General features: G+C 35.7%; 1 protein-coding gene across 14 annotated transcripts in view; it reads right to left on the bottom strand.

Moving 5' to 3' along the window:
• CHD9 (chromodomain helicase DNA binding protein 9) overlaps positions 1-14,469 on the bottom strand; it is a 92,957-nt gene that overhangs the window by 24,038 nt on the left and 54,450 nt on the right. For all 14 annotated transcript variants that reach the window (XM_072043879.1, XM_072043886.1, XM_027467007.3 and 11 more), the window contains 13 exons: positions 14,087-14,155; positions 13,945-14,000; positions 13,252-13,369; positions 12,633-12,719; positions 11,105-11,242; positions 8,828-8,949; positions 7,233-7,476; positions 5,935-6,111; positions 4,992-5,135; positions 4,083-4,338; positions 3,076-3,286; positions 839-1,034; positions 60-227 (listed from right to left, as the gene is read on the bottom strand). In XM_072043879.1, coding sequence (XP_071899980.1) covers positions 60-227; positions 839-1,034; positions 3,076-3,286; positions 4,083-4,338; positions 4,992-5,135; positions 5,935-6,111; positions 7,233-7,476; positions 8,828-8,949; positions 11,105-11,242; positions 12,633-12,719; positions 13,252-13,369; positions 13,945-14,000; positions 14,087-14,155 — 1,986 coding nt within the window. The remainder of the gene's footprint in view (positions 1-59; positions 228-838; positions 1,035-3,075; positions 3,287-4,082; positions 4,339-4,991; positions 5,136-5,934; positions 6,112-7,232; positions 7,477-8,827; positions 8,950-11,104; positions 11,243-12,632; positions 12,720-13,251; positions 13,370-13,944; positions 14,001-14,086; positions 14,156-14,469) is intronic.

A 14,469-nucleotide genomic window follows, 5' to 3' on the forward strand; every position in this document is an offset into this window, starting at 1 on the left:
CAGAAAACATAGATTACAAAATCAAAAGGAAAATTATGTCAGGAAGTAAGTCTACATACACCACCAACACTGTTTTCTCTTCCGCTCATACTCTGTAAGACAGCCTTATCGAGTCCCAGTTTCAGGCTTGCTCGGTCAAACATCTCTCTTTCATATGAGTTACGAGTTATCAGTCTGTAGACCTTCACTGCTTTGTTCTGACCAATCCTGTGACAACGGGCTTGAGCCTTTGAATGAAGGGAGAACAGTAAGAATTTAGATCGATCTAGGAATAAAGTAAGATTAAGAAAATACGAACTTAAAAAGAAGTCATGTGCCTATAGTTTTTCCAAAATCAGAGTAATAAGAAAAATGCAGATGAATGTGCTACTGAATGGTATTTATCTCCCAGTAGCACTAGACAAAAAAGACATGCTAACCCCAAAGTTATCTGATCTCCAGATACAAACTCTAAAAAGCTGTGACTTGAGAATGTATTCAATTTCAGCATTCAATTCCTAAATTTGATTAGTTCACTGTTCCATTATATGAATTTGTTCATCTACATGTTAAGTTTAAATAGAACAGTTCTATTTCTGTAAACAGTTACTCAATATATGCAGAGTCTAACCCCACTGCTGTCTCAGGTTTCATAGTGTCATCAAAATCTTAAAGATTTATAAACTCTTTGACTTAGTTTCCTTGTATTGGGCATTTAATCAGTTTGAAAGAAAAAGTTAGAACCGAACCTGAACATTTAAATGTGATGCACATGAACAACAGAGACTGAACATTCTGAGAGACCAAATTTCTATCAACCAAGTTTAATGTCTTCCATCTCAATATTAAACAAATTTACCTGCAGATCATTTTGAGGATTCCAGTCAGAATCAAAAATTATACACGTATCTGCTGCAGTCAAATTGATGCCCAAACCACCAGCTCTGGTGCACAGAAGGAACACAAAGCGATCGGAATCTGGTTTGCTGAACCGGTCAATTGCAGCTTGCCTGAGGTTACCTCGTACTCGTCCATCAATTCGTTCATATAAATATCTGGAAATTGTCACACACACAGATCACTACAAAGTTTTTCATAGTTTAAATGGGGATTAGAACAAATCTGCCTGCATTTTTTTTTTTTTACAGTGAATAAAAGGTCACAAACTTTGATTACCAGAAATCAGGACAGAGCATGGTAGTACTAATGTACATCAGGAAGTCCTAACAGCAAATATTTTAAGAGATGCTCTTCGTCCATTACAGCAAGTACCTTACTATACATACCTGGAAACATACATGTACATTATCAGGGCATTTAGTTGCACTAAAAGACACCACAAACTCAAGACTAATGGGGGCACCTAGAAGTTTTTCCCATCTTACTCTTGGATCTCAGCCTGTGGCCACAGAAGCAGGCAGTGTACTTCTGTATTACACACCAACTTGTCTGAGCACAGGAAGGGTAACCAAGTAACCAGCACAAAAGAATACTTAGTGAGCTGGCATTCAGCAAACTGCACATCAATTCTGGCAAGACCAAGAGAAATAGAACAAAAAGGACTTCACAGCACCTCTCACTATCTTTTATCAAGGCATCAATGAATCTATGACTACTTAAACTAAAAGTGGCAAAATCAGAAGCCTGAAGTGTAATTCCCGCTTCCGTTACCTTTGATAATTACCAAGACCCCTGTAAAACTTTGGAAATGAAACAGACCCTCTCTGTCTTGCTTAAAAAGGGAGCAAATACTTCTAAACGTACATAGAGTAAGATGCCGAGTGTGTATCTAGTTAAAAAGCTTCACAACCATTTTTCTTTTAATCAGCCATAAAATGGGACAGCAGATAATCCACAGGACCACAGGCTATTTGGCAGGCAGCCATCTCCTACAGTCATGAATTCTGGTAAGTCTAATCATGTGTGCACTCTAACATTTCTAATCAAACAGCAGCATAAAGCGAGCTGCAGCTTCTGTGGATATCACACGATTGTACCTGTACCTATCATGCACCAATCTAAATCTTGCCAGATAGTTATAAAAAATGAATAGTTTCATACTGGATTGTAAGCACCACTATGAAGTTACAATTAGTGTACTGAAGTGAACACACACAAAATACAAAACGTTAAGCTCAGTTCGATTAACTACATTCGTGAAACAAAAAGCACAGAATCGTGTACTTTATATACAATTAAGATAAAAAGAGATACTAGTGATCTACAAACAATTTCCAATATCCGTTCCAGTATTGCACTGCATGAAGGCATGTCTATTCTTTTGTTAGATGTTAGCACTGTATTACTGTGCAGTTTACTGACAGATACACATTTTAAAATAGTATTTAATTTCTAACAAATAACCAGAACCTTTTTCATTTTTCAGGTTGATATAGCAGCTACTGGTTGTAGCTGAGTTTAAGGGCAGATTTTACGTGCTAAGGCTTTATGTATAGTACTTAGTCACGTACATCTGTAAGTGCTTAGTTTCAGTGGAGTCAACAGAATAACCAAAGGGTGCTATTACACACGACAGCACAAGGCCATCTAAGGAGCTGCATTATGTCTGGCAGTAAACAAACTGGTTTTCCGTTCTGCTGCAAAATTCAAAGCAGTACTAATTTATGCAAGATAGGAAGCCCATTTTTCACATTCATAAAGAAATTAAACCTCCAGTTATTTCCTAGTTTGTAGTAAGGAACTGTGCTACCCATATCTGGTCCAAGTTCAGCATGATGTAAAGAACATATTATATGCTTCCTGGAGGTTGGATGGGCAGTGTTGAGCTTGAATTTGGTTGGTTTCTGATAAGTAATACCAACAGTGTGGATATATATTAAAGAATGTTTAATAGAAAAAGCAACAAACTGAAACTCAACCAGCTTCAGTTTCTCTGTGAATTTGTCCGGCTGTTGCTGAACAACTGATAAGACATCACATGGTAAGTTAGTGATTTGCAAAAAACAAAACAAAGCAATAAAAACACACACCAAGCTTCCCATCTTTGGTATGCTGTATTGTTATCCCCACAACAATGTCCAAAAATATGTCCACTGACATCAATATACTGCAAAGACAGAGCATGAAGTATCTTACCTTTTATGTATAAGGTAATCCTCCAAAATATCAAGGCATCGCACCATTTGAGAGAAGATAAGGACCTTGTGGCCTCCGGCTTTCATTTTTGGAAGAAGTTTATCAATAAGAACTAATTTCCCAGCAGACTGGATCATTGCTTGTAGATGGAAGTCAGGGGCACTTGGGCTGTAAGTTTCTTTAAACTCTCCGAGGATTTTCTCTTCAGCACCTATCAAAGAATAAATCTCTGTCTACCAGTATACCTACACAAATATCTCCATATACATAGAAGAATAAGTTACCAAAATCAATGCTTGTACTAATCAAAGGTCCCTGATTAGCCAAGGCTGGAGACAGAACAGAGTTCTGGATGGATCTCAAGTCTAACAAGATTTATTTCTATGCTCTTTGAAAAGAAGTCTTGTATTTTTAAGCAGAACACAGAAAAAAAATATCTAAAATTAGATGAATAACCCCAAATTGCAAAATCAAAAATACTACTCCAAGTGTTGTGTAAAAAAGTAATTTAAAAAAACAAAACAAGCCCATTTACCTCTGTAATATTTGAAGTGGGACATGAGTCTTAAGAACAGTATTTTGAAAACCTTTTTTTAAAGTCCCACTATATTTGAAAACATAGCAAAAACATTAAGAACTTAAGGTGTATTTTCTTGCAAGCAGGAAAAAACATCTAAAATGAGCAACAAAAGCAACAAACACCAAAACAGACTGTATCTATTGCAAGTAGTAAAATTTCAAAAGTTCGCTTTAGAAGCATTCATTCATACTGCTTTTAAAGTCAAGTAACACTTTAATACGGTAATCAGTTCTAAACGTTCTGTGGAATTGTACAAAACAACAAGCTCACATTTCACATCTCAAATATGCAACTGCCTCACAGCTTTGCCTTACATCTGTCAAATAACATTTCCTCCTAACCCAGTACTTCATAAGTCTGATAAAAATGTTAAAGATTGCCAGAAAAAGTTGTTATATAATTTCAATAAAAGTAGAAAAGTATATACCTTTGATGAGATAAGGATGATTACAACATTTTCTGAGTTCCATCATAGTGTTAACCAGATTTGGTACATTTGCTTGCCCTGCTCCTTTGGATAAGAAAGCGAAATTTTTCTCTAGAATTGCTCGATAATATTTCTTCTGAATATTAGTTAGTTCTACTTCAATTATAGTTTCCTCCTTAGGAGCCAGCTTTTTTTCTACATCTTCTTTTAACCGTCTGAGCATCATGGGTTTCAGGATAGCTTGTAGTTTCTGAACCTGAATGAATCAAGTTTGTCGGGGAAAAAAATTGAACTCAGCATCACTTTTCATTTCTGGACTTATATATTCTATCTGGAAGATATTTCATAGTCTTATTTTTAAACTTTAAATTACTAAAGAAACGTTTGATGTACTTCAAAAAAGAAAGGTGTATCTTTTTAGCATTTGTTTGCAAACTGTCTACAAAGGCAGAAAACTTCAGGTTTTATTATTCTCCCTGTTTACTTCCTATACTTATAAAATCAATCCAAAAATGTAAACACAGTTCTTTAACATTAACTGAAATTCTGCAATTTATACTCTGCTTTCAAATTTATCAGTGTTTTTCCACAAAAATGTTAAGCTCTAACTAAATTCCCAATAAACATAAATGACATCTGAGAAATATTTTTAAATTGTGATTTTTTTTCAGAATGTCCCTAACAAACCGTCTTGACATGTTCAATAACTTCAAAATATTATATTTAACTACATTCTTCTGCCTGCATGATTTAGGAATATTACATGCATGACAAAAAAACAACTGATATGTTACACAGGAAGGGGCAAGGGGAGAAGCAATAATGGTTCCTATACAAAACAAGAGTCTCTCCTACAAATCACCCATTCAGATACTGAAACTCAAACCAAACTAATTCAATTTCCAATACCTGTTCCTCTGTTTTAAGGTCGCCAAATTCTTGCATGAAGGTAGATTCAGCAGGGAAACGTAACGGTTCAAGAAAATGAAGGAGACTAAATAATTCTTCTACTGTGTTCTGCAGTGGTGTGCCAGTTAGCAGCACTTTATGCTCCTATAAAAGGAAACAAAAAAGTCTCGTAACTTAAGTGCAAACACTTGCTAGAATTTTATTTTGTGAAGTCTGACTGTCTTAACTTCATATGACCAGCTCTGCGTGTCACTAAGTACAAAGGTAATACAGATAAAAGAATCCATAGAAGAAGAATGGTATTTTCAAACAGCTTTTCTTTAAATTCTTTCTTCATGTGTAATAAATGACTGAATACTTCAACTTTTCCCTGTACTATTCACCCATATAATCCCCTCTCTTCATACTACAGAAAATATACTCTTAAGATTCATTGTAGTGTTTTTAAAATCTTCCACTGTATCAAGCAAAATCTGAACTACAGTATTAGAAAATGACTATACCTTAATAAATAACAGGAATTTGTTCCTAGCATTGCTTGCTTTTATTGTTAACTAACTTGTTTTTTTTTAAAAAAGCTATAAGATAGTTTAAACATTAATGTAAAAACGTTTGCATTAGAAACATTTTAGTATTACAAAGACCATCTTAAATGAAGTCAGCATTGTAATCTAAACAGGGTATACAATAGGATCATCAGAAATAGACTGCTTACAGTTAGAGCTTTTCACACTTTCTTTTCCATCAGAAACATACCAGTATCAGGTTTCAAAAATACAGGCATTCAAAGAGAGCATCAGGAACAGGTATTTCCATAGAAAGACTGCTCAAGGCCTCTTTTTGACAGATAAGCAAGCTTGTGATTTATCATCATATCGTACATAACTATTTGTACAGGAAACAAATAAAATCAAACAACAGAAGTAAAATAAAAGTTACTCACAAGGTTCATTAATTTTAGTCCTTCCAAGAGTTTGCAATTTTTATTCTTCAGCCTGTGTGCTTCATCAATTATAACGCATCGCCATTCAATTGCATTTAGCTCTGGACAGCCACCAAGAATCATTTCGAAGGTTGTGATAATGGCTTGGAATCGGTAGGTACCTCGAACAATACGTCCCTATAGAGATTCATCAACACAAAACTTATATTATCTCGAATCTACTCATTTCAAAGATTTTGTCGCTGAAATCTTACCCAAAGTCAGACATTAGTTCTTACATTATAGAACATTTTATCATCCCATACACATTTATCTAACACTGCAATTAATACTAACAATTATCCACCACCAGGAATTCAATATTGTCTAGCCAACAGTCACGTTCTAACCACTTCAAAATTACTGATATAGCCCATATAATAAAAACATTTTCTAAGGTGTTTGTTGACAGTACTACATTTCTGAATCTGTGAAAATCTGAAAGACTCTCTAACAGAAAAAAAACAGCCAGTAAAAATATGGCAGTAATACATTTAACTGTCACACAGTTACGTAATAAAAATATCAGCTGACAACTAAACAAACACCTTTTATCTAGTTTGCTTTACTCCACTGGTCTGATAAAGAATACGGAAAGCCTTCGATAAGACAGTTAGTATACAGTAACTCCCTAGAGAAACAAGACTTAATTTTAGTATCTAATATCTAGAACTGCTTTAAAAAAAAAGGTTTCCAGGCATATCAATTTCACAGAACTGCCTTGTTTTTTTAAAAAATAAAATGTTTGTCTATGCAGAATACATAGACACAGAAAAAAACTTAAAAAGTCAGATTTCAGGTCTTTTTTCTTATCAATTAACGTAAAGTAATTAAGACAGAAAAGCAAACTGTACATGGGCAAGGCTAGTTTACAGTAGGGAAAGGAAATTAACAGCTACATAAAGGCAACAGAGCTTAATCGGCTGTATTTTTGTTCATACTGCTCTTCACATTCAGGGCCCAACTGCAACCATCTGCATACACTTTAATCTCCACACGTGTATCAGCATCACTGTTATTCAACTGCAAAATCACTCAGCTTACTGAAACAACATATATCTTGCTGCAACCACTTCCACAAAACTTACTCAGTAAGCATATGTTAAAGATTGAGGCAAGCAAAAAGCTTTAAAATGCATCATGGGGCGTACAATGACTTTCTCTAAGTCTATGTACAGATAATGTAAAACGTACTTTTCATTCCTACTACCTGAGGCAGTCTTTGGGTTAGATAGTTAATGCAAGCAACATTACAATACCTGGGAGTCCCTGAAGTACATTTCGTACTGCTGAATCATCTGCCTGCTGATCATACTTCCATGATACACTACAACATTAAGGTCAGTCCACGTGCGGAATTCTCTTTCCCAATTTGTTATAGTGGAAAGCGGAGCTATGATCAGAAAAGGCCCTCTTATACCAGACAGGAGGATTTCATAGAGGAATGTAATTGACTGAATGGTTTTGCCAAGACCCATTTCATCCGCTAAAATGCAATTTCGCCTGAAAGTAAAATATATTTATTTGTTATTAAGGTCAAAGAAAGTGCAGTATTCAAGCTATTATTCAAATGGATAAAAATATAAAAGCAAAGCTCAACTATACCAGTTTAAAACAATAGTCAAAATCAAAGTACTGCAGACGATGCTCCTAAATGTTCCCTGTTTAAGGGCAAAGAATAAATTTGGCACACAAAACCACAAGTTTTCAGTTCCATTTAGCACTGGCAAAACCATAGGAATGGAATGTTCTGTGACATTCTCCTAGAAAATTACTCCAAATATTCTTCTGGGACTGTATCTGTCCCAATTAAAGGAATTTAAATTAATTGGATTTCCTATATGTATGTTCACCTTGACAAGTCTGCTAGAAATCAATGAAGATTCCATAATAGTCACAGATGGCAAGTATCCCAGCTACCCTCACATTAACAGAGGATATCCTAACAGCACAGCCAAACTTCCCCCACGTTTCCCAAACTCACACAGATGCATATAACCAAATTGCTATGCAAAGAATCACTAGCTGCTCACCCTCAGCCATGTATTCCAACCCTTTGCTGTTTGCACAGGTGCTCACACTGCTATGGAGTGCCTTACGCAGAGCTTAAGACAATTTTTTATTTTTTTTTTGCACATCACAGAACTTATGTGGTAAAATGGTATGCTCACTGACATTGCCTCTAAAGGACAAGCAACAGATGCTTTGAAAAGAAAGCAAGCAGGACAATGCATGAATAGATATCTGAATTAGATACAGAGACATGCTTCTGGAAAAAATCCTGAAAGCACTTATACTCCAGTTAATACCATACTGTATTTATGAACGGAAGTTAAATTAGCTTCTAATGTAAGGAAATAATTATTTACTAGTCTTATGTTTGAAAAGAGGTAACTATATTTGAAACATATACTAATTCTAGAAAATATTTTGCAAGATGAAAGTGCAGCAGTGAGACTATAATTTTTTTTAAACCTTTAAGAAGTAATTTTATTTGGGTATTTTGATAGAGAATAACACAAAATTATATTCCAGTTCCAAAAATTCTTGAAGTTTGTACTTTGGTGGAAGTTTTTTTTGTTTGTTTGTTTTTAATAATTCCTCAAGCTATTGAAAATTTATGTTCAGTTAGGTTAGTTTTTCTCTTTACAATTTTTTTTTGTTGCCATTATTGATAAAAAACATAGCTGTATACACAGCTTCAAAGGAAGAAAATTTCCCATTTTTTCCTGTTATACCTTTTTAGCTGTGAGCAGAGAAGCTAAGATATATTTAGTCAAAACAGTAATCAACCCTGTAGCACTTGTTCACCCCCATATTTAAAATTTGCATTAAAAAAGATCTATGAATATACCTGTTGTACCAGTTGAATAGGAGCCAGTTAAGTCCTTCCAGTTGATATTCCCTGAGCTGATTGCCATTTTTATATTCCCTGGAGTGTTCTATCTTCTTCCAGGAGTTTGGAGGCGGTCGGTCCTTCAAGGGAAAAACACACATGCAAATTGGCACACTTTTTTTCTTCCCCAAAACAGTTCTACCCACTACTTCTCCAGTCTAACAGCTCTGATTTACAATGTAATTATTCACTCTTAATATTGGGAAGGTGTCACTGTTGAAATTACTTGCTAATAAGTAGTTTGCTGAAACCTGAAATTCATATTTTATTTATTTAAATTAATACTTTTAAAATTATTGAGATTATAATACCAAGCAATTGATTTCTAAAATTAAACATACAAATAGCTTGGCCTTGCTAATTTGAAACACTAATTCATTCAGATGAGCCTTCAGAGAACCTTCCAAGAATCTTTGAAATTTGACTTGGTAAGCTCTAAGAAGAGCTGTCCCACAACTACAAGCACCTGAATACTTAGGTGGTATTTCTCAAGATCACCAGTCTGAGTAAGTTTGGGTTCTGAAGCTGTCCTGAAATAGCTTGGGCAGTCTACAGAGTTAACTGTGATCTTGCCCTTTCCTCTCAGAACTTGCCACAACCATCTGATCAGAGTCAGCTAGTTCAGAAAGCCAATGCTGGGAATACAAAAAGGTTGTGTAAATACAGGGAGGTTTAGTTCCCTGAATCAGTTTCACCACGAGATCGGATGAAAGACAGCATCAGCATAGGCAGGATCATGATACTGTGGACATGACACAACAGACCTGTAACCGTATCAAGGTGCATTATCTTCATCTCCCTAGCAAACTAGAAGACAGCTGAGAGGCTACACAGCCAGCCTAGCTCCAAGCTTGAAAGCTCAACAGGGTGGCAACTAGCTCATAGCAGGCAACTGAGAAAAGACAAACTGCTGCTAGGTGGGATTGCAGCAGAAGACTCTCTTCAGGTAGATTCTAAGTTTCAGTGTCAATAAACTCTCGAAGTCAAGCAAAATAACTCTTCCTAAAAGCTTCTCTGATCAGCTGTGCTTTTGACATCACTCAGGATTTCTAAAAGCTCGCTCTTGCTCCACACTGATGAGGCCTTATCTGACGAATCTGAACTGCAGACGTGCAATTGGTGCGCCTGCTGCCAGCATCAGCAGCATCTGCCCCCACGTCCCCGCGGCAGCGGCTGTCCTTCCCCAGCAGCTGCGGCTTCCTCCCCTCGCGCACGAGCAGCCATCTGGCCGCTGCCCAGCCTCAGGAGCGGCCGCGCTGCCGCTCGCAGGGCTGCAGTCAGCACATACTTCCTCGTACGTGCCGGAGCCTGGGACAAAACCCGCTTGCTGCTGATGCCGAGATGCCTATCGGTTGGATGGTTGCGCTTTAATCATCTTTTCTCTCCCCGAGCCAAATACGGTAAACGGAGATGTATAAAGCCCTTCTTCCCGCACACCAAAATGGCAGGATTTTAAATAAATGTTAAAAAATTATATAATGTAATCTGAAGACGTTAACTACGACCTCTGTCATTATATGAACATAAAAGAAAAGAGAAATATAAAATCCAAAGCCTATAAAAGAAGATACTGTGCATATTCAGATACGTAAAATAAATTAGAACAAGCGCACTACAACACGCTGGATATGTCTTAAATACAAGTGAGCTATGACCAATAACACACAGGACTTTAAATAGAAAAAGTATTTTTTCCCCCTCCTCCTCTAAGACAGAAGATTGATAATTTAAAGACAACATGAATTTCCTCATTAGAAGTATTTTTCTTCCTTTCAGCTAGCCCTTGATTAAAAGAGGAAAAATAAAAGCAGGAAGCAATTATGGAATCTGTTTGACAGGCCTGTTTGCTAATTTCCTTCAGTGTTGAAGCACAAGACTTAACCGTTCTCCACAAGAGGATGTTTTCATTTTATTCCGTTCTCTCCTCATCTTAATGGTGTTTAGATTCTATAATAGCCAGATTCAATGTGGTGTTCATCATTCAGTTAAAGGCTCAGCAAGTTCTAACACTTCATATTTTCTCCTAAACAAAAAAACTTTTATTTTTTTAATCCGAGTAACAATTTAGATATTTATCTATGCCTACGTGAAAACATTATTATTCCTAGCTAACAAGGCACACAGATCCTTTACACAGATTGTCAATAAGCCTTACATTTTAAACACAGAAGTTTACAGTCAGGAAAATCAAATCCAATTTGCCAAGACAGACAGGTAAATTAGGTATAATTTTACCAATCTCCTTGAATCAGGCCTGGAAGCTTGCAATTGTTCAAATTCTTCTATTTTTGCTTGATCTACATCTTCTTTCAGCTCCCACGTACTGTCTTCATATGGCAACGAACACCATTTTACTAAATAGTAAATAACAGGCTGCAGAAGAAAATTCTGAATGTTATCAGCTTTTAATTTAGTATACATACTAATATACCTTAGTTAATATACCTTACTATTTGAGGACCTAACTTAGGTGACAGACCCAGAAACGAAAATACATGTCTGATACTTTTTATGGTGTTTTGTGGAGGCTCTTTTTTAACTACCTACTTATCCTTGGCTTCTCATACTCTTCTACTTGGTGTAGACCCACAGAGTACTTTTCAATTCCACTTTCCCACAAATAAGTTTCAGTCTTTGGGAAGATAAATTACTACAGTGTGATGTTTGTAGGAACAGAAAAAAAAGAATTTAACACAGAGGTACCACCTGGAATATGTCCTCTACTCTCCGTATCAGGCTACCTAAGCCTAAAACAAAGCACTCAAGAGTGCACCTAAACCAGAGATCTCTTATATACAACAGAAAGCTTTATCTCCCAGTAGACCTAAATAAAAATTTAGGAGAAGTCTGAAAAGGTGGAACCAAGGCAGATGATTTATTTTGAATCAGTAAATAAAGATTTAGAAGCTAAATAAAAAGTTTTCAGGGCAAAGTGTGGGGGGAACATTGTTTTCTAAAAGCACAATAATGTCAAATCTGCTGCACACAATATGAAGTAATTTTAACCCTCAACCTTCTTTTAAGATTACAGCTGAAATCACTGTTTAAAAGTCTGCTCAGTTTGTTATCTGAAAGAACAGATTAAGTTATCACAGCTATTTCAACACCCTTAAATAGACAAATTTACTGTCTTCAGTTTCTGCTTGTCACTCAGACACTTTCTGAATTTTGGCACTTCATTTGCTTGACGGGTTTTTCTTTTTTGATTTTTTAAAACTTGCTTTCTTGGTCTGTAATAGCTTTCCAGGAGAGGTACGCTGGGTAACAAGAGTTTTGATAAATACAGAGAAAAAGGTTCACTGATAGCCACACTGGTGGCTATCAAAAAACCTCTAGATCACTGATTGTCAAAAGGCTAGGGATGGAATTAGAGAGGAAGAAGGTATCACCACTGGACCTATTTATGGCCTGCCTTCTTGTGCTTCTTTCAGCAGATCCCTCATCACTATCAGAGGCAGGACTGTACATGGGATCAGTCTTTTGTCTGAACTCACATGGTTCTTACCAAAACTTGCATTTATATTAATAACCACCTAAGCTTTATTTACTCTTATATATTAATACTAATAAAAAGAGAAGCCATTGCACTTTGTGATTTCTATTTCAAAAAAAAAACACATGACTAGCATAGGAAATGACAAGATTGACATGGCTCATTAAATACATCTTCAAAGCTTAAAATCATGAAAATGCTACTCCAAAACCTGCTAGAAATACAATTATCAGAGGTGCACCTTCTAGATTTGCTTTAGGATATATTTACCTCACCAGTGTCCTTATCTTCACAAAGAGAGACTTCTAATACCCGGTCTACTTCAACATAGTCAGGATTGAAAGGTTCTTCTTCCATCTGCAATGCAAGATTAATAAAATTAGTTGAGAGGCCAAAAAAAGGTGGCACATGCTGAGACTTGGTCCCATCATACACAAAATCCGATCAGGAATGTATGAATTCGATAGTTATGGACTACTGAGGCTTTTTTTTTTTTTTTTTTTTTTTGCAACTCCACCCTGCCCTCACCCTTTTCAAGAGACAACTGGCACTGAAGGAGGATCTGGCATTACGCAGATTCATTTGGGCATGAAGTGCTCTCTTGGAAGCAGAGAACCTCGCCACACTAAAATATCCCTTCCCTCCTTATCACTTAAGTAGTAACCCAAATAATCCTCTAAAACATGCAAGTCAGGTTAGCTCAGTGACTCAAGAAGAGGTGCTCTTAGAATTATGTTAAACAAGCCACCTCCTGCTGCAACCCAACACCCAGCTGCGATGGCTAAACTTCACTTTTCAGCATTCAGTTCTTGTATTTTAAAAACTAATATTAATCACAATTTTGACAAGGAAAAAAGCAGCTTATTTTAATTGCATATTTCATACTCACATCTGCAAAAAAGTGAGCTCTTTGTGCTTGCCTTAGTTTGAACCGTTTTATTTTCTGCTGGATTCTCTTATCCTTTAAAAGCTGCTGTTCTGTGGCCCACTCACAGTGGAGATAAGAGCTAAAATTACAAAGATTAACATTAATATATTAGTGTAAGCCAAAGCTTACTATCTATTTTTAACACACAGTTCAAATAATATAGTTTATAAAACAGAATTTCACTCAAATAAGAGACTATTTTACCATTTAAGACAGAATTCACTGTAAAGATTAAAAATCTTTTCTTCCGAATAATCATATTAAAGCATCTAGTTAAGGTGGTATATTTTTGTTCTAAGATCCAAAGAACTCTATGGATTCCTAAATCTCTTTCAAGTGATCTGAGAAGAAAAGCACGGGCATTTAACATGAACTTAAATGAAGTTAAATAAAGGTCTTTTAGAGTACCTGACACTCCAAAAACATGTGAATCCAGAAACGCTTAAGTTACATTTATCAGCAAGAATCTAATAAAATTAGTCACATAGGTAAAATAAAATAAATCTTAAAATTTGAAGTTTACAAAGAAAAATGTGAAAAAGACAAAAAAAACAATCACAAGTAATCTCCAAACAACACAAAACTTATCTAGATGATGGTGAATATGGTCTTTACTTTAGTCAACAGCTCCAGTGAAACAACTCTAATACTTACTAGTTCTTATATTTTACAAAAAACTCTTCTGTTTCTACAGTCATCCCAGCAGATATCTAGAAAGGAAATTTCAGAGAATTGTAAAATGACGAAGCAAAACCCATTTTCAAATATGCAATTTCATCCGATGACAATCACTTACTTCTTTCTTTATTATCCTAGAGGATAAGATTTTGTCTACAATTGCTGCATCTTCTTCACTTGGATTCTCCTATAAATGTAGAAAACCCATGACATCATTATAAATAGCAGTAAATGCTCTCTCTTCAAGCTGATCAGGCTTAAAGGTTTCATCAGCACCAATGGCTTGTTAAAAGATCAACAGCAAGGGTAAATAGGAGCTTTACCAGTAGCAGTCTCTACCATACTGGCAGACAAATCTAAAGTACGATGAATATTACTCCTTCAACATAGATTTAATGGAAAAGCAAAAGCAGATGAGTATGGTTGTCATTATGTTATTTAATATTAGTATTTGATTACTACTATTTAGGCCAAGAAAATATGTTCCCATACTAAACCAAA

This window comes from Anas platyrhynchos, chromosome 12 (assembly GCF_047663525.1).
Source record: "Anas platyrhynchos isolate ZD024472 breed Pekin duck chromosome 12, IASCAAS_PekinDuck_T2T, whole genome shotgun sequence".
Taxonomy (NCBI): Eukaryota; Metazoa; Chordata; class Aves; order Anseriformes; family Anatidae; genus Anas; species Anas platyrhynchos.